The sequence below is a fragment of the Polyodon spathula genome, chromosome 40 (genome assembly GCF_017654505.1).
Source record: "Polyodon spathula isolate WHYD16114869_AA chromosome 40, ASM1765450v1, whole genome shotgun sequence".
Classification (NCBI taxonomy): Eukaryota; Metazoa; Chordata; class Actinopteri; order Acipenseriformes; family Polyodontidae; genus Polyodon; species Polyodon spathula.
The window spans coordinates 1787958-1809435 of NC_054573.1; the positions used below are offsets into that span (position 1 = coordinate 1787958).

The 21478-nt window shown below is 40.6% G+C and overlaps 1 protein-coding gene and 1 long non-coding RNA gene across 2 annotated transcripts; one reads left to right on the forward strand and one right to left on the reverse strand.

Moving 5' to 3' along the window:
- The first annotated feature begins 1848 nt into the window (after nucleotides 1-1848).
- LOC121304800 lies at nucleotides 1849-3603 on the forward strand. The gene is made up of 3 exons (XR_005947999.1): nucleotides 1849-1912; nucleotides 3032-3114; nucleotides 3322-3603. It is a non-coding gene; the product is annotated as an uncharacterized LOC121304800 (long non-coding RNA).
- Nucleotides 3604-8596: 4993 nt separating this feature from the next.
- pld3 (phospholipase D family, member 3) lies at nucleotides 8597-19910 on the reverse strand. The gene is made up of 12 exons (XM_041236395.1): nucleotides 19804-19910; nucleotides 17430-17504; nucleotides 16408-16467; nucleotides 16008-16165; nucleotides 14851-15031; nucleotides 14466-14586; nucleotides 13696-13823; nucleotides 12972-13172; nucleotides 12494-12633; nucleotides 11551-11716; nucleotides 10844-10943; nucleotides 8597-9502 (listed from the first exon to the last, which is right to left on the reverse strand). Exons 2-12 carry the CDS (start codon nucleotides 17454-17456, stop codon nucleotides 9306-9308), a joined length of 1479 nt encoding a protein of 492 aa, XP_041092329.1. The 5' UTR covers nucleotides 17457-17504; nucleotides 19804-19910; the 3' UTR covers nucleotides 8597-9305.
- Nucleotides 19911-21478: the final 1568 nt, after the last annotated feature.

Here is a 21478-nt window from a genome sequence, read left to right on the forward strand (position 1 = left end):
TAAACCATTTGCCTGCTTTTCTGTCTCTCTCTCTTTCTTTTACCGAGTATATCAGAGTATTTTTAAGTTTGTTAATAGAAGTTCAAATTATTTAAATAAACAAGAAGGACAATGTACCTTTTACACTGACCGTTTGTACTAAAAAAAAAAAAATTCATAAAAAATAATGCTGACTATTTTTGTTATTTTTATTAAAGAACCCACCCCCCCCCCCCTCCCCCCTCCCCCCCAAAAAAAAGAAAGATCACAAAATACTTAAAATACTCGATATTTTTTACTGAGGTCATATAAACGGTACATGCATGTTTTAATCTCTATACAACAGACATGTTGTCAGTTATACAATAGTATTTACACCAGTGAACTTGTCTACTGCCACTTTCTTATTTTTCCCATTTGTATTTGTAACGGGCAATGTTGTATTCTACACTGTCATTACGGATTCTGTCCAATCCCCTGACGGTGAGATGAAATGAGGTTAAAAGCTCTAAAAACCACAAATGCAATGATATGTCCTGCTCTGGTAAGGGAAGCAATACCACAGTTTGCCAGAACTGCTTCGGATGCGCTGTATCTTGCAAGCTGTTCCTTATAAAGGTTTCCCGTAGTACAAGCACAGCCAAATGTAGAGCACAGTGACAACATGGTAACATAAGCATTGCAAAGAAAAACGAGGTATGGTACATATTAATAAACATGGAAGACATGGGTAAAGAATGCAAATATAACCATGGGCATTGTAAAACAGCAAAAATACAGTGCAAACTTAATGGTATCGTCCTGTACATTCATATGACATTTTCAGCTTTCCCATGTTAAAATGTCTTACCGTCTTTTTAACTGAGACTACTCCCTACCCCAGCTCTGCAATTTCTTCAGAAAAATACTCAGTAATCAGTGCTAAGATTAATTAAATACAAGCGAGTTCCAATTGAACCAATACGGGATCATTTTGACAGTCAGCTTTGCCCTAGGAGTCGGCAGTCGCTATTCCCCTGGACACAAAACTTGGACCAAGACTTTCATTGATTTCATGCCCAACTTCTGGTGCTAAGGTGGGTCAATCTCTCTCTCTCTATATATATATGAAAAGGTTTTTAAAAAATGTACACACAGATTTTAAAAGATTAAAAAATATTTTATTTTCAGGACGTTTCGAGCAAAAGCCCTTCTTCAGCTGTTTAAAAAGAAAAGTAAACACAGTGCAGTAAAATTGTTGTTCAAGAATTGTAATTATACAAAATGTTCATTCCCATTTTTTAAAATAAACACAAAAAGTTTAAAAATGTTCATATGCTTTCAAGTTTGTACACTGCAGTTATATAAAATTCAAAATTTGTTTAATGACCATATTTTATGATAAAGCGGTTCATACATCGTTCAGACCCAGATAAGGGAAATATCTGATTGTTTAAAAAATGAGCCTTTAAGGTCAGCCTCCATTGAGACTTAAAATGGCATATTATTCACTGTTTAATAATGCATAATGCATTTGTCCAGGTAGGTCATTTCTGTGCACTGGAGCTCCAGTGATGAAATGCCGAAATTCTCCAGGCCGTCCTGCCTCGACCACGCCCCATCAGGTGTAGTTGTTACTCAAACCCCGCCCCCTCAGGTGTAGTCCTGACTCTGACCCCGCCCCCTCACCTGAATCGCAGGTACTGCGGGCAAGATGGCGGCAAGGTGAGTTTGTGCTCCTCCTTTTGCTACATTTTATTTGTGTGTGTGTGTGTGTGTATATATATATATATATATACTATATATTATATATATATATATATATATATGTAAATAAATATATAAACATAAATAATATTTATTTATTTATTTCCCCGGCGGGATAGCCTACGAAGTATCCACAGCGTTTGTTTTCCAAATCCAAATACTAAAAGGGGAACCAGGCGTTCTAAAGGTAATACATGGCTTTGTATTTCACATAACGCTAACTCTTTGTTTTAATGCGTTTAAACTTATATGTTACCGGGACCAGTACCGTAAAATATAATAACACCAGCGAGTGCGTAAAAAATAAAATACGTGGGCATTTAATGAAGCAATTTAATACAAAAACGGCGTCCTTGAGGCATTAATCTCTAAACTTTTTTAAATAATCCTGGATATTTCTGTGTGTTACAAAGTTACAGAAAGGAGTATCATTGGCGGTCTTTCCTTTGCATTTAGGTATTGTTGTATTATTCGCATTCTCAACTCTCTGATACACATTCCACTATATAAACGAAAACGTGTATAATTACGGTTTTTGTTTTATTGTTGTTTAGATGATCTGAGGATAATGACGCTGAGCTTCATAGGACAACGTATTTTGAACATTGCACTAGCCTGTTTGTTACAATTACAAGTGAAAATAGAAAACAGTGGAATCAATCTATTTAAGAAAACAATGAATTGAAATAATGTGTTCTTGGTGATGTGTATGTTTGTATTTAAAATATGATTCTACGATCACCACACTGTAAGGTGATCAATACTGTCCGTTATAATTCATATCAGAATTCACTTTGAAAATAGATGGATACATTTGTACGAAAGTTGCATTTTCGGGACATCTGGTGATCATTAAAATATTTTGAGCTACACTGTCATGCTTAAACAAATCTGTTAACTAATATTCATTGTTATAATGAATATTGTGATATGCTTACTGTTAACTTAAGCGTTAGATGGAGTAAAGTCGGTGCTGCACGGTTGCTTTTATAAGCTAATACGCCTGTGTGTAAGTGACATAACGCAGTGTTGTTTAATGTGCAGTTTTGTATCAGTCTGATAGTCATGCGCAGGTAAAATGGAATAACAGTGAAAGTGGTTCCTGTGTGTTATGTTATACCGTAAAGAACACTCTGTTGCAGAGATTGGGTTCTAGAGCCATTTGAATGTTAAAAAAAAAAGTTGGTTCTATTCCATGAATAGAATTATGTATAACTTCAATGTGTAAAGATTGACTCTTATGAAGGACATTCCTTTGACATATTTGCATTTGATATACTGTTTGCTTACTTGTTTTTTATTTTAGCTCTTCTATTGCAGAAGATTCTCTTCTATTCTATCTGGGTCCAGCGTCTGCCTTGCGAGGCTTACTGACTTCAAGTTCAAATCGTAAGTCAATATCTCTCTTCCTCCGCGTTTTGCGCACACATTCAGTATTTGTGATGTCAGTGTTTTGGTATTCATGTGAGATCACTCCCTTAATATAGATGCTCCAATCGCAATGGTAGAACACATTTAAACACAAGGTTTAATGTAGTTTGGGTGATACAGTGTAAATGCTTCAAGTTCATTATCGCATGTTTTGTTTTATTTCAGGAAAACGGTGATGATCTGGGTCTGTTAATCTTGCTGTTCCTGCTTCTCGTTGACGGTGTCCGTTTCCATGAGGAGTAATGTAGTCTTGCCTTGTTGATTTAAATATTTGTATGATTTTTTTTTTTTAAATTCCATGTTGGAGTTTTTATTTATTTTTTTATAAACACAACCTAATTCCTACAGCAGTTATTTTGTGCAGTAGTAACAGTGTCATTGGTAGCTTTTGGAAATGCTACATTTACTTAATGTGTTTCTTTCAATAAATGTGTCTTTTTTATTGTAGTATTCCTTGTTTCTTGACGGGTTACGGATGATGATGTCTGGTGACGTTTTTGGCTAGCAGAAGAAAATCTTCCCGGTGCATTTGCTTCCAGTACCCAACAAACCACGCAATGCAGTTTCTCTTTGAATCGCGCTCTTGGCGATAAGGGGGAAACTCTATTGCACGGTTTGCGGGATACTGTAGATGCTACCCTTGGTTGCGCATGTGAAAATTTTCCCGCCAAAAAACTTAGTATATAGGTGATTGAGAGCACAGGAGTGGAGGTACTTGGAGCACTCCAAACAAGGCAATAGCCAGCCCACCTCTCCACCCCATTGGGAGAGGAGGTGAGCTGGTTACCGCCTTATTTGGAGTGCTCCAGCTGTGCTCTTGATACCCTATATACCTGTATGCATATATGGTGCCAATATCTCTGTATTGTAAAGTTGAACACTCCAAATAAAACGCTAGCCAGCCTATCTCCCATTGAAGGAGGGAGCTGAGCTGGCTGCAGTCTGGTGTGCTCAAAGTAACAATGCCGTGATATTACTACCATATAAGTGTATGCACAGGTACACTGCCCTCCTCCGGATATTGGGTTAACCGTGAACATCCCAATATCTGATAGAGGGCAGTGTAAATATGCACACACACAATCAAGGGCGTAGCCAGCCCACCTCCCTTCCCCACTGGGGAAGAGAGGTGGGCTGGCTACATCCTGGCTTCATTTGATTGACATGTGAAAGGACAACCCCCTCGGGTACCCTATATACTAAGTTTTTTGGCGGGAAAATTTGCACCGACACAAAAAGGGGGTGGCCTCCGCAGTATCCAACAAAAAATGAAACGGAGCTCCCCCTCGCCAATTGTGCAAGTTGGGGGGGGGGAAATCTCCCTTGCATCGTTTGTTAGGTACTGTATTCACCACTGGTCTCAGCAAGGTTTCCGCACCAAACAACTTACCCAAAGCCAGACAACATGGATCTAGTAGAAAACGATGGACACAGAAATAAACAATACAGCTTTATTACACAGTGAATCCATGACGTAATCAAGCAGGTAAATAGCGACCACAATTCAACACAAATACACAAAGTGCATGGAAATAAGTGACTTCATATCACTGGCTAGAACAGAAACGTAACATCACTGTAGATAAATTTGCAAATTGCAGTATTAAACCAAAATGCTAACTATGAAGCTGCAAGACATGTGAAAAACGACAACTTGCCAACAAAGTCATGAACTCTCTCCTTGCTTCAACCTCCCAAGAAAGGCACACAATGCAAAGTTGCCGAGGAAAAGTCAGACGGCTTCCCTGAAACAACAAAAAAAAAATGTAATAATAACAATCAACAAACAGAGGACATGAAACAGAATAAGCAACGCATCAAATAATAAAGGATAATAAAGTAACAGATAACCCTTTAGAAATCAAGTTATACAAATCCTGAACCGTTCACAATGGATGATTCCATTGGCATTGTTCAATATATATATATATATATATATACACACACTTTTTTTTTTTTTTTTTTTTACTGGTACTGTGTGTTCTGCTGCAAAGTTCTATTTCAGAAGGTTATTCATCCTTGCAATATTCTTTTAAATGACTGATTGCATGTGAAAAACGAACGCAGGTTTCCATTTCAGATCCTGATCGATGGTACTTATTGTCGGGGCCGTGTTGTTAACATTCTGAAATGCCCCGGTTTGTGTTTTCAGAGCGCAGCTACATCTTAATAAAGCGTACATTAGTATACACGACTCACGTGGGTGTGCAAATGCATACCTTGAGTGATTATCCAAGTTTTCTTAATGAACATACACTACTTTTTAAATTACATTGAAACGCTACATGTACATAGCCTAACAATATGATGCTATCATTCAGAAAATTGTATTTGTATTACCGAATACTGAACGACACTCAATATAAAGGTGGCAATGCAATCTAATAATGCACAATAATCTGTAACTGTAAACTCTCCACTTACCAAGAATCAAACTGAATAAGTCACCCATTTCACACCCTCCCATAACAGACGAAGAGGTTCTTGTAGACGGACAATTGCCTGCCTAGTTTTAATGTTCAATTACAATGTGTACAGATTTTTGCAACAAACTAAGTTAAACATCACATTTGTATTATATATATATATATATATATATATATATATATATATATATATAACGGACTACAATTGATGTTAAACTACCTGGCAGCAATATTTTGGAGATCCTTACTGACATATAATTTGTATTAGTTATACATAACTATAACAAGGCTATTTTTTTTTGTTTGTTTGTTTTTTTGTTTTCTACCGGCTCGAGTCACTATTTTACCCCACTCTTGTTTAGTGGCATTTGATATTTTCAATTAACAGAAATACTTTAGCTGAGATATTGTGTATAACATCCAAAGACATCCAACGTATTTCAGCAGCACTGGGGAGCGTGCATCCAGCTGTGTTATGTTAACGCACTGCAATACATTGCACGCGCCGTTTTTAACAAATTATATTTACAAATGAATTATGTTATGCGTGTATAACACTGCATGTCAAATACACCACAACACATCAGAACAAACCAATATAAATATAAACATGCAGCGTACAAAATTATAGATAGTTAGATATAGATAGAAGCACGCTTCATTCGCTTTTAACAACTATGCAGACTCAACAGCAAAGGGGAAAAAAAAACCGGTTTGCAAATCGAAATGGCTAAAATATTAGCAAATGAAATATTAGCCAATATTGCAAATGAAGCTCACCCTAAACAAACTAAACATCAGCATTTATATATGTTAAATGATGCATTCATTTCTCAGTTCAACTGCAAGCAAAACATGTTGAATTTAAAGCAGACAAATAGACTTACCTTAATTAGGACGAAACGGTTTTTGTTCAAACTTGTAACTACAAAACAGAAAAAAAACAGCACACCGTAAATTAAGCAAATATTTTAAAATAAGTTTTAAAACATTTAAAAAATTTAATTCAGCTAGACCAGCAGCACAAACTCGCCTTGTCGCCATCTTCCCAGCTGTACCTGAGACTCAGGTGAGGGGGCGGGACCAGAGTCAGGACTACACCTGAGGGGCGTGGACAGAGTCCGGACCCATCAGCTCCGCCAGGTGGAGAATATCGGCATCTCATCATTGGAGCCCCACAACAGTGTTTCCAATGCAATAAGCAAAGGTGGAACTTCTTGACAGTCTTGAAGGGCTAGAATTTCTTTATGGATCTTATGGATCTTCTACCAGGATCTCCACCGAGGATCTCCCGTAGGGCAAGGTCTTCCAGGAGAGGAGGAAGCAAGTTCTGAGCTCGCTGGACGAACTGGAGACCATGAACGCCTCCAAAGCTGCCACCTTCCAAGACGACAAAGCGTTGGCCGCAAGAGCATGGTGGAGCTCCTGAAGAGGATGCTGACCCTGGACTCCTACGAACGCATCACCCCCAGTTCGGCTCTGCAGCACATGTTCGTGACCATGCAGCATCTCAAGATCATCTTGCTTCACTCCAAGTACTGCAAGGCGTCCATGCTGGGCTTCCAGGAAGCTTTAAGTTACCCGATCAGCCAGGTAGACGACAAGAAACCCTGCTACCACTTCACCAAGGATCAGAACTCGAGAGATGAGTGTTACCACAACAACTCAGTCCAACAGATCCCTGTGGTCGCTAACGTGCAGAGGACCATTGACAAAATGGACGGTCTCAGGATTGACAAGACAGAGCTGGTAACTGAGATGAAGCTCTGGGGTGAAGGTGGACCAGGAGGGGGTTACCATCCTTCTACCTCCATGGAGTCCATCTCAGACCACCAGAAGCTGCCCAGGCACCATCACCAGCACAGCAGCAATGGCACAATGAGGCAGCCGGTCACGACCTACCAGAACAGTCGTTACGGAGCTAAGCAGCACCCTTCGCAGCACTCAGACCCCACTTTTAGAAAGCTGATTCTGCTTGGGCAGGAGATGGCTGAGGGGGGCTGTACTTTAGTATCAGATATGTTTTGCTGTTTCTTTCTATGTGGAAAACAGCGTAATTTTTCCTTTTTTTTAATGGAATTTATGTTATTAATTTGTGAGCTGCAAGTAGTTTAAGCCCAAAAGCAGCTGTGGATTTGTGACCCAACGTGAATGACATCAACTATAATGCACTCCTTGAAGGGGATTGAAGGGGAAGGTTTGTCAGTTTTATTATTAGGTTTTGCTTGATTTCTTCTAATTTTCCATAAAAAAAAGGGGGGGGGGGGGGGGGGGGACAGAAAAAAAGGCAGTCTAGCGCGTCTTGTTTTCTCGTTTCGGTTTTAATGTAGCCATGTTGTAAAACGCATACAAATTTTTTTATACCAAGAAGTTTTGATTTTACGCCCTTCTTAATGCTCACTTTGGGGGCGAAAAAAACGAATTTCTTGCATGTAACATCCATCCAGTTATATATACAGGTGAGATTTTTTGATAAAGTGCTCCCCTTTTATAACGCTGTAGTCTAGGTCCATACTTGAGAGACTGTGCTATTTGTGTTCCGCCTTATAACGAGAATACTAGTGTCACTGTCATGGCATTATGGGGCAAATGGAAGCCATGATCGATCCGCCTTATAACCTGTTCCGCACTATAAACGGCTGCCTTATAAACGGGGTGCACTGTATGTATTAGACCTTGAAAGTGGAAAACGTTTAACTACATTTAAATGATAAAAAATAAAGATGAATTTACTCCCACTTCCAGCCTGTATTGGGGATCATAAAGGCTTGTACCACACAGCACTCTATACTATATTTATATGCAATAATTAAATAATATAACTCAGACTTGACATAAAGCTGAATTATGTTACTGCAAATTATTATAGAGTGTAGCGAATGGTTCTCGTTTTGACTGATCTGTCTCCCAACATCAGCAATCACAATAGCATGCAGTCTGAATAACAGACACTAGGTTGTGCTACATTTAGAGCAAGCAGCTTCACAGCAATGACGACCAGCAGGGCAGCACTAACTCAAGTCGCATTTTATTTAAAAATGAAATCACACTCCCAGAGTTACAAAGATGCACTACCTGAAATATTTCCCAAACGGCACCCTTTGTAATTCGAAAACTTTAGTCCACATTTGATCGAGGCTTTAACAATACCACAGATATCGAAAAAAAAAAAAAAAATTAAAAGAATTAGGTATTTAATTTACTCATTAGGGTTAAAAACACCAAGTGAAATTTCAATAAGCAATTACGACAGCCTTAAAAACTAAACTATATATACAGAAAATCAGGATCCAAATCATCAGGATAATAATTAGCTACAATCTTACATCTTCCGCCTTCATCGGATAGCATGGTAGAAAACAGGAAGTGTACTCAAGAACACAGAAGCTGAAAGACTGCATCCAATTACTAAAACACAGAGTTTCCAGTTTAGCAATGACTTTTCATTATAGATAGATAGATAGATAGATAGATAGATAGATAGATAGATAGATAGATAGACACCTGCATACACATATCTGTTGCATGCAGTGTTTCAGTGCAAAATGACTGTGTTTTTCCCCAGCACACTGCTGGTAAGTGAATGGAAGACGCTATATTGTTGCTGGCTCTGTTTTGGAGGCAGTGGAGATGTCTGTCTGCAGTAGTAGACGCGCTCTTTCCCTGGGGAGGGAGGCTGCTTCTCCAGTGCTCTGGGCAGCGTGCCTGCATTCCTCTCGGCTCTCATTTCACTGTGCAGATGTCGCCGATGTCAGTGTCCTGGTTGAGCTGGGTGCTGTAGATGGACTCCCAGTCCCTCTGGAACACGGCCTGCAGCTGCTCCTGCACTGTGGGCTCGCTGGATTGGGACGCTGTCTGATTCACCACCAGCGCAGAGCCCGCAGTTTTCAAGAAATAATCTCCAGACCAGTTAGATGTGCCTGCAGGAGAAATCAAAATATATACTGATAGAACGGATTCACTGAGCTTTGTCAGACAATGACTACCACCATTATTCACAGATGGTGTAGAGCTCGTCAACCATTGGTGTTGATTCAGTCACAAAATAAAGGCTGACGCACCCTCCCAGACTGAGTCATCTATTTGATCAATTCAGCTCCAGGGTTTTGACAGCTATGTCTTCATCATGACTACCTACCATCAGACAAAAAATTCTAAAGAAATGGACAGGGTTCGAAACTCACCATAGCCCTGCACCCAGTCCTTGGTTTCCAAACTACCATCAATTCAGTATACTGTTTAATTGATTCAGTAGCCAGGAGTTTGAGAAACCCTTCCCTTATCGTTGCATGAGCAATCAGCTTAATCAGTCAGCATAATCGACCTGTAGACACAGGCGAGTCGCATACAAGTGTGATCAGTCAATTCAGAGCACATTTACCAGCGGCCTGACTGTTCAAACTCCTGGCTCCTGTTCATTTCAATATTAATAATAATAGACTTCACTGAGGGGAGCTCTGAACCCCAGGACTGGGTGCAGCAGCAGCAGCAGGGCTAGTGTGAGTTTCTAACCCTGCTCAAACTCCTGATCATTGCAATATTAATAATACTAGTCTTCATTGAGGGGAGTTCTGAACCCCAGGACTGGGTGCAGCAGCAGCAGGGCTAGTGTGAGTTTCTAACCCTGCTCAAACTCCTGGCTCCTGATCATTGCAATATTAATAATACTAGTCTTCATTGAGGGGAGCTCTGAACCCCAGGACTGGGTGCAGCAGCAGCAGGGCTAGTGTGAGTTTCTAACCCTGCTCAAACTCCTGGCTCCTGATCATTGCAATATTAATAATACTAGTCTTCATTGAGGGGAGATCTGAACCCCAGGACTGGGTGCAGCAGCAGCAGCAGGGCTAGTGTGAGTTTCTAACCGTGTTCAAACTCCTGGCTCCTGATCATTTCAATATTAATAATAACAGACTTCATTATGGGGAGTTCTGAACACCAGGACTGGGTACAGGACATGTGGAAGCTTCTAACCTTGAGCATTAACTATGTATTTTTTTTTTGTTTGTTTGTTTTCTAATTAATTAAAACAAAGTTAATATTTACACCTTGCCCTGTCTTTTATGGTAAAAGAGTGAGATTGGTCAAAAGTTGCTGGAAAGGTAGAACTAACATCTCACAAGTCTGTAGAAATCTACTGCACCTGTGCCTTGGTTTCAGTAAAATAGCTTCTAAAGCCACACATGGGTTTTCGCTTATGCATGGATTGCTAGAACACTTGTAACACGAGGGAAGTAGCTCAGCGTTCAGTATACTGCCCCTACCGATATAGGCCACTTTGTCAGTCACCATGTACTTGTTGTGGTTGACTCTGGCAAAGGGGATCTGGGCTTGAACCTGAGTGGAGGGGACCACGAACAGCTTCTGTGAAGCAAAGAGACAGAACAAGGTTACTAGCAGACAGTGTAGCAGTAAGGGGAATAATAGCCATGCTACTACTAGTTTACATTAGCGATCAAATTAAATGAAATTTAATTAAAATACAGTGCATGATTGATTTATAGATTTTTTTTTTTTTTTTGCATATAGTAGTGTGCAAATTTATTAGCACACCTCAAGATTTGTCACTTATATCCTTTATATACCTACCTGCTTGAAAACCTCTGGGGGGGGGTGAGAATTTTAGTTTTCGGTCAGTAATCAATCATGTGTGAAAATGTTAGACTCATTTGTGCTTTAATTAGGCATCTTAAGCAATTTCCAAAAATTTCCTGCATTTTACCATTGGTGGCTTGGTGTTCCTTTTCTGTTACTACTGAAATTAATTGCACGTGTGGAAAGTTCCATATTTTCACTATTTTCCAAGATTTTCAGTTGCAGCGTACAGTTGCAACTAATGGCTGATAATCTCTTATTGGAATAAACATCAGGATACATTGCACTTACTTGTTAAAAAAAAAAAAAAAGAAAGGTTTCTAGCCACCCAGAGCTGTCAGTGACCGAAAGGGAGACAGACAGAAAGACCCCTCACCACTTGGATGTCCAGCCCGCTCTCGCGGTCGTTGACGGTGGCCAGAGAGCGCAGGAAGGGGAACATGGTGGGCTCGGAGTGAGGCCAGCAGCTGATGAGAAGACGCACGCGCACACGCCTCTCGTACGCAGCCCGGCGCAGCTCAGTGTCGATGGCAGCCCAGTACCTGAGGAAGGGAGGGACACAGGTTTAGAGAGCAAACACACAGTGATACACACACACTCTTCCTCATAAATTCAGCAGAGTAGCTCAGGAGACTCACACTTGCTAATACAGCATAGAAACAATGACATTCCTACCACCCAGCTGCTGGAGAAAGATAGCGTTGAAATTCACAGAGTGATCAGAAAGCTACAAGGAGAGAAGCAGCTTGTGTCTGGGTCTACTTTTCCCTATTATAATGCATGCTAACTGGTAAGCTAATATTGCTTAAAGTTTTTTTAATCAAATATTTTGTTTTTATTAATGCCTGGTTTCTAATGAAACAGACAGCATAAAGAAGGTGGAACTAAGAATTGAGCAAACATTGATGTAGGATTCGTATATTTAAGTGTAAAGAATTGAAGGTGATTGTGGCACACAGCATAACAAACGCTGAAGTTGCAGGCACCTTAGCATATTATGGCTGGTGGTCAATTGTCTTCAAGAAGACTTGGGCTAAGAGAACACTTTGCTTGCTTCCCGAGGGGTGTTTTCTTAGCCAGAGACTACTGTATAACAAATAGTCTTCCCTTTTAACTCAACTGAATCTCAGGAGAATGGGCAAATGTGTCCTCCATACACCCCAGCAGCAGCTGAATGACCGCTGTTTACAAGAGGGTCCGGAAAGTTACAAGGACAGAGGAAGCTTGTGTCTGCAGCTACTTTACCTTATGCAATGCAGACAAACTGGAAAGCGAACCAGGGAATTTGGGAGTAAAACTGAATGCGATTATGCAGGCACCTTTTGGGGTTCGAGTACTCCATGGTGGGGAGGTAGTTCATGACAGCGATGTCCACAAAGTCCTGCGCGTCGTCGATGACACTGAGAATGGACTGCAGGTCCTGAGTCCGTCCTTCTGGACACAGCGCTGGAGGGGCGCTCTGAAACACAGCACGGAATTCAACAGAGTTTAACAAGCTGGGAGTTACTGTGAATTCAGCCCACTACCACTGCTTTTACTGAAATCCCATGATAACCCTGCATTCGTAAGAATAAGCACGGACTGATTGTGCTGTAAAATACTCAAAACAATAGTCTTGCTGTGTCTCACCTCGACTGGGTATAGTTTGATCAAATAGCTACAACTCCTCGAATTCTCCGACTAACATTTTGACTAAGTCTGGCTTAGTATCTTAGTCAAGAAAGACTTCCAGTCTCAATGCTTGTCAATGCACAGTAGTTTCGTTATGTTTCAGTGCTTGCTTGCTTGCTTGCTTACCGACAGGTAAACGCTGGACAAGGTCCCATTAAGAGGCAATTCGAGGGGTGTGTCCTTGTTGTAGGGGGTGGAGTAGTTACTGGGCCAATGAGAGGGGACAGTGGCGTCAGGCTGCCCTAGGAACCAATAGACTTCAAAGATCTTCTCCAAGTCTTGGGCCAGGCAGCTGCAGTTGTACACAGTTGCACCCAACTCCTTTACCTGGAGAGAGGAGAGGGGAGAGAGAGGAGAGGGGAGAGAGAGAAGAGGGGAGGATTGAGACTATTTTACGATTGAGCCATCATTTAAAAAAAAAAAAAAAACTACACGAACATAATTTAGATCTTTTATTTAACATCATTTAATCAAAAAAAAGTACAAAGTGATATTGCAAAAATCTTCCGGAAGCCATAACAGTGGTACAGTACTTCACGTTAGATTTTGAAATGTCCCATTTTTCAATTTTTGTCAGTTTATCGCCAAGTACATGGAAAACTACAAAGCAGTACGCAATTCAGTATGTTAACGTAACATTACTTTTCATCAGACTTGAGTTCAATCTATAGGGTGATGCAAAAGACATGGCTGCAGCTGTACATCCAGACCCTGGAGTAGTTAATTATATCACCTGTTAAACCCGGAGAGGACTGGCCCAACGGAACCGGGATTGCACACCCCTGGTTAAATCGTTCCGGTGAACTGAAGAGATCCTGAAATGTCATCAGGTCGCGTGTGGGACTCTCACCTGCGTCAGCGATCTCCAGTCCATGTTGGCGCTCCCGATGAAGACGTGCTTCTTGTCCACCACCCAGAACTTGGTGTGCAAGACGCCGCCCGTCAGCTTGGGCAGGTTCACTTCACGAACGACAGCACCTAGCAAAAACAAAACCAGGACACACACTCACACGCTACACACTATTACAACATCCAAGGACTGGCTAAAACGGTCAAGGGTCGTGACTCACAAGATCGAGGTAGGTGGCCCATCTGTTGTGTTTATTTAGGGGTTTTTTTGAGTGGCTTTTGAAATCGTAACTGCTCATCTATAACATTTATGATTATGCGACTCCCTCATCCCCAAACTCAACTTCTCGTTAGTCCATTAGCTCTCAATCTCTGAACCTACTCAAGCTAAATAATAGGGTTATTTCAAATGATATAATCTGATGTATATTAAGTACCACTAAAATGAAAACCTAGTTATGCATTCAGCCAATAGGCTTCGGTGTGAAGTCTTATGTAATGTATTGACCCCTTTATTAACTTTACTAAGCAGAATTATGGAAGTCCAACAGAGAAGTTTTACGGCAGCTTTATTTAGCTCTTAAATTATTTATAGTAGTGTGTTTTTTTTAGTTTTTGTTTGTAGATTATTATAACCTGCTTTATGACGCGTAAATTTATTTAAAACTTTATATTCCCGTAACTTCTATAGAGTGTCCTGGCGGTAAACCTAGTCCAGTGGGCCTGTGTAGCCAGCTGGTTTCCTGGGAAGTAAGCCCAGTCCTCGCTTACCCCCATCCAGCAGGGCCTGCAGGTCACTCTGAAGCGGAGAGGCATGCGGGGTGTTGACAGCAACCCGCACCGAGACCCCATTCCCAGGCAACTTCACCAGCTCTTTCAGGACCCTCTCCCCCTGAGCGAGAGAACAGAGGACAGTTAAGCAGGGCAGATGTTATTGCATGAGAGCAGCTGTTATTTACTTCATGCTAATACTCGGCCTGGCTTTCGCCAAGATAAAATGAGCCAGTAGTGGTGGGGACCAACCAAGATGTAGCTTTGCTGGAATATGTGGCTGAATTGTAATGATGGCTCCAGTGATCAGCCAAAGAACAAACTAAGCAAAACTGTGAGCCGTTTCCTGTCGTCTCTTAATGGTTCTCCGTTATTCCCTCCCTACCTGCCAGGCCGTCTGCTCTTCGGTCTTCGTGTCCTCGTTGGTCATCGTCCAATAAAAAGAGGCGATGTCCACACTGCTCCGGGCCTCTTCAATCAGGTTCATCCAAGCCTGGTAGATGGAAGGGTTAGAGGTGCTGGAGTTGAAGACCAGCCCTTCTGGGATGCTCTCCACCAGCACTATCCTGTAACACAGCAAGGGAGTGGCGGTCAGTGCTGGCTGCAGAAACAAGCTATCTGTTACAGGGCTTAGCTCAAGAGGATCAGACAGGTGTTGCCCTTTATGTTAATGGATTGAGGTTGTCGAAATAAGTTTTAAAATAGAATCCGTTGTGTGTAGGATGATATCCACTTTATATCTATAAATCATGTATCAGAAATCAACCAATCACTGTGCAGTATTTGCCAAAATTTGAGTACCTCATATCCTGTGTACAGATGTCATCCCGTGCATAGAACACCACCCCAAATAAAAACAATAAAAAAAAACACACATATCACCCTTTCAATTCTTTCGCTACAAATTTTTAAAGACAAGTTTCTCCAGATGCACCATGACCCCATGTAGGTCTGCATGTATTACTGGAGTGAACCAGCTTCACTTCACGGTCCTATCAACCAAACTGCACAAGATGACGTCTCTTACACAATCAGAGACACCCTGCACACCAAGTATTAACTCATAAGGCATTCTACTTTCCTGCAAGACAGAGAATACTGAAGTAACACATTCGACCACAAGAGGGTGTCCTGGTGCTGTCTGGTAAATAACACTGCTCTAGTCTACGCACTTCCCCAACCCTGGTCCCGGTCCTGTGTCTGCTGGTTTTCATTCCAACTGAGCTCTCAGTTACTCAACTAGACCCTTCACTGAACTGACAACTTGCTTAGTTAGGCCTTTTTAATTGTTCTCAACTCCTAAAAGAAAAAGTTGCACATTTCAAGTTACTTACATCATTGTATAGTTAACTTAAAATCGCCAACTGTTTAAGAGCTGAAAACAATTAAAAAAAAATAATAATAATTAAGCAAATTATCAGTTCAATTAAGGGTTTAGTTCAGTAACCGAGAGCCGAGTTGGAACGCAAACCAGAAGAAAGGGGGTCCCGGGGACTGGGTTCGAGAAGCCCAGGTCTACACTGTGTTGTTCACTCCATTCACCTGCAGGGGTCACTGCAAGAGCCACTCTCCTGTGGTAGCAGCGTGTCTTCCGTGCGGTTCAGAGGGGGGAGGAACAGAGGAAAGATCAGCAGCTGGACAAACATTACGGCCAGCAGGAGGGTGACCAGGCCGGCGGTCAGCAGGATACACCTATAATACTGACACGTTAAACATGTTAGCAATGTGTTTAAAAGTAACGAAAAATTTGGAGTGCTTAAAGTTACCCATGCCTATATTAAAACTAGACCTGGGGTCAAATCTAATGCAACGGTATTTAGAGTTGTACCTTGGCTGGTTAATTGTAATTGTAATTATTGCAGCATAATTGAAAGTGTAATTAAACGATTCCACCTGGATTTTTAATGATAATTATAACTGCCCTAGCCTGAGATTCACATACCTTCAGGGCTTGTGTGTTGTGCTGAATTATCATCTCATCTAGGACACCTGAGGGCTTCAGCTGTAATGCAAGGGAAAGAAAAATATTATCGACTAGGTATTTTAGCATGCTGCACAATGTAGTTTAAAAACGAGCTGTTGAATAAATCCATCAACTGATTTCCAATATGCTTTCAGGTTCATTACTGCTATTGAGCGATTTTATCATACATGTGGGTGTTACATTTCTCCCTAATCATCTTCTGCCTGCTCCCCGATTAGCACTAATCCTGGACGACTGAATGTTTAGCCTTGGTCAGGTACCAGTGTTAATCAGGGTCTGCGATAAAGAGATGTCTGTGTTAAGTTTTTCTATGGTAGCTGGAAAAGGGACGACGAAAGCCATTTAAAACCTAGAAAATCCTAAATGGTAAAGTTATCCCAAGTCACAAATTTAGGAAGTATCAAGCACCTTTTATACAGAGAGTTATAGATGCATGCAATAGCTTACTAGGTAAAGTATCCACAACACTGGCAACGTGAAATACAATTAGATTAGTTCCCCTTAGCAGGAGCAAATGGAGAAGGCTAAACAGTCCTATTGACAAAGCTTTGGCTCACACATAATTGAAATAAATATGATTTCAATGCCATTTCAATGCCATTTCAATGCGATTTCAATGTGATTTCATACACACATTAAAAAATAAACTTTGAATGATGTTCTCTTCATCAGGGTTTGGGGTCAGCTTTACAATTCCCAATTCCAATTCCTTTTTTAAATCAATTCCCAATTCCAATTGGACTTGATATTTCAGAGATGTGATCATTGTTTGCGATTGTTCAACTGCTTTAACTCGAAGTCACTTTGATTGCCGAGCACGCGGTGACTTCAAATTGAAGTATTGTGCATGCCGCTGTGAGAAGCTCATTTGAACAGACCACGTGCTGAAATTGATTAAAAAAGGGAATCGGAATTGTAAAACAGGAATTGGCTCCAGCCCTGCTCGGGATTACTAGTTTAATAATTTCCTTTTCATTTACCTGCTGGTAAAGTAAGTGTGGTTTCATTGTTGAGCTTCTCCTGACAATTGCAACAGGATTATTCAAAGCACAACTCTAGAGAAGGAAACAGAGAGAGAAAATACAGAATAATCTGTTAAAGATAGCACACCACCTGCCAACCCTAACACATTAGCACAGTAAATCATTTATAAAGAAACCAACATAGAATCTATCTTTGCCAACCAATTGACCCAAGATGTTTTTTTATATATATATATATATATATATATATATATTATATATATATATATATATATGCTGCCCAGCGTTTCGATATGTTGTACATATCTTTCTCAAGGGAGCCTGTCTTTGAATCAAAACATTGGAGGTATTTATGGGTTTTTGACGGCATGACAACGACTTGTTATTGTTTATAAATAAATCTGCTACAATAGCATTTAGCATTATTATTTTAAACTCTGCAATCTGGTTATGTTACAAGCAGCAAAACCCTATCATGTGACACACTTTTTTTCATCTCTTTCTGTTTGTGCTTCCCAGCTTTAACTACACTACACAGTCCCTTTGTACTGGATGCTGCGGTTTAAAAATCCATTGCCGTCCTTTTGGGAGCGGGTCTGCTTTACTTGAATGATGCCTCACCTCACCACAACTGAGAAAATGCTGGACGTGAGCGAGTCTTCTGTACATGGTCCTAAAAAGGAACGTACAGTAGCAGCTTCTGCACAGGGGGGGGGAATCAGCAACTGGCAGCAATGCAAGCTACTAACGTTTTTTCATACTCCTTTCACAGTGCATTTTTCCATGTTAAAATGAATTTAAAAAGGGTCATCCCTGTGTTGGAACAAGGAGCAGGGCTGAGTTACATGACTGTGGAAGCTATTCCCCACACTAAAGTAATCAGGCGTTTCAGGGTTATATTAAAGTATGCTGCAGTTATTTCTAAGATGAAATCAAAGCGCTAATGTTACATCTAAGTCAGATATGGTGTATGTATATGTTCTTAGTGAAACAGACATTCACCACAATATAATAAGGGGATGTACGCATACCAGTTTGACAGTTAGCAGTGCTGCTCTATCAAATTTCAAGCTTGCAGTTTTAAAGACAAATGAAATACTATTAGACTGTGGAACTTCATCAACGCAACACGAGGCTGATTATGAAGAAGTTGGACATGTGACTTCCAACACAGTCCTTTCACAGCTGGTTTATGAAAATGTGATTCGGTGCGCATGACATTTACTTCTGCAAAATGTCCTGGGACTGTTTCCTTGTGTGTGTGTGTGTGTGTGTTTGAGACAGAGAAAGATTAGCTTGATTTTCATAATGAAAAGAGGAAGAATAGCCCTATTCACAGAGGATGACTCTTTTTCTCCTAAGGGGGTCAGGGAGGGAGCAGTTCAGTCTCCGTGCCTCAAGCATGCCCTGGACTGGAGGAAGCACCCTTTCTCTTAGGGGGGTGAGGGAGGGAGCAGTTCAGTCTCCATGCCTTTCTCTTAGGGGCTGAGGGAAAAATTTAGCATGACTTGGACATTGAATTTAATTATCTACGCTTTACCAACAATTTCACCCCAGCAGTTGTTTCTTATGGTCTGCGACTGAAAAGAGGGTGCAAAAATAGATATTTTTTATTTCTCTCACACCTTCAATTTTTATGCATCTACTACACTACCCTACCACTGAATGCAAGAAAAACGTAGGTCAGTTTTTTTTTGTTTAAAAAGCAGTTACTTCTGTGCTCTAACTGTATGTTACCTCGGTGAAATGGTCACGTTCTGCTCAGACACAAGTGTCTCTAATTAAATTAGAACTAAGCGTTCGACTCTATCGATGAGTTGCTGTGCAAATGATGTAAACTGAAGGGCGAATGTCTCAAACATTTTAGCACACAGTCCAGCTGAAGCGACACACCGACAATACAATACATGCATACAAATACAGAAATATAGAGTAAGCAACCCAACACAGGAACCGTAAACAATCGGTATATGCGACTTCCTACTGCTTCCTGTCTTTGCCCCGTTCAGTCTACACTGCATGTTATAAAGTAGTTGCAACTGTTTTACGTACGAGGCTAATCTGGTAAATATTCGTTAGCTTTCTGACAAAGGTGACGAGATGGAGCCGTGTTCAGGTTTTTCAACCCGCAATTGGGTTGTGAGTCGAAAATCCTCAACTATCCCAAAACCGTCCCGCTGAACACTGAGCCACGATCTGGTCAAACAGAGGTGTAAACAAACTCGCTTGTGTAGCAGTTTCCAAACTACCCGACTCAGCTGGTGAGTCGATTGCTGTTGCTAACTTTTTTTTTTTTTAAACTTTAAATGTTCACGACTACCCGGCAACCGAATCGTTACAACCTTAGAAAGCGATGTAATCAAAAACTTACCCCGTTTCTTTTCTTTCTTTCTTTAAATGCTTGTTGCACAGGGCTGTTCTCAGTCTGTCCTGTTGAGCTAGGGAGTGACGTCACTGGCTAGGTCATGTGATCATTCCGGGACAAAAACAAAAGCCCAGAGAAAGATTCGTGTTCCGATCTTAAAGAGACCGCGTCCTGAGGTGTAAAGTACAGCCGTGTCACAAACAATGCCTTTAAAAACACGCCTCACGTTTACCTACTTACACTTCTAAAAACGAGATCAGCATTTTGCTTCCTAGACAAAAATGCAAGTATGACTTTTTTTTTTTTTTTTTTTTTTAAGGAAGGCTAATTCTTGCTTAGTCGTTTTTGTAATGTCTCCGTTTAGCACTGTCCCAAAATAAGGTTTAATTCTAAACTATAATAGGACCCCCTTGGTTTCTTTTAACTACACAACCCACCATTCTGAGAACCCAACCATGATGCAGAACTTGTTGACTGTCCCATCTGCTTACATATCTCAGCAGCTGTTTCACCCGACTGTCAATACAGAACACACCATGTAAAAACTATTTGGGGCCACTGCACCTTTAATGCGTGTATCTATTCCTAACCACATAACTACTCGCGTACACTAACGCCTGGGCACGTTTAAAGACTGTACCATTATATACCATTGACGCTTCTGCAGAAACGAAGTAATTATAGGCGCCTCGTTAATAGCGCATAGCACCTTGTGACTGCTCATCTGATCGGACTGTGCAACAAGAGGCATGATAAAGGGAAGAGAGACCACTGTGTCACACGTGACCGCCTCTAAGAGTAGGGTTCAGAGTGCTGATGTACACAAACTAGACTGCCAACAAGGCATGTGGTTCAGCTCACACTGCCTTGTGATGGGGGTCTATGTTATTTTCTAGTTGTTCCTAATAAAACGGCCACCCGTGTATCGGTGACGTACTAGATTTCCATCAACACTATATATATATATATATATATATATATATATATATATATATATATATATAGCGCGTTGCACGTCCCCAGGTGTTGCTATATATGTTTAAATAACGTTCCTGTCATTTTTATTTTCGTTGTTAACATCCTGACAACTTTTTACACTTATATCTTTAAAGTCTGTTTCAGAGCTCTTTTGAAAATGTCTGCTCTAGTGCACTGATGTTTGAGATCTGTCCTCTAAATCACTGCAGGAAGAGCGATATATATACCACATCATGGACCGTTATTGCTCTCGCAATGTGGGCAATAATCCTTACACTATCCGTGCACTACAGCGGACATTTTGAAAAGACATTTTGCGTTTCCCCATAATAATTGCTTTTTTCAAATGTTCATTGCTAAATATCTATCAGGGTACAACAATGCTACTGTAACTAATAACGCATAATAAAATGAATAGCACAACTATATGTAACTAACCATTATGTAATGTAATTTAAGTTGGCACACACACACACACACACACACACACACACACACACACACACACACACACACACACACACACACACACACACACACACACACACACAGGTGTTCAGCGAACCTGACCATATAGATTACTTGAGCAAACAACAGTGATAAGAAACCTATAGAACACAGTAAAAAATTAGGAGTATCAAATATATATTAATGCAAATACTGAATGTCCAGAATTAAATAACAAGACAGCAACATCATGCAA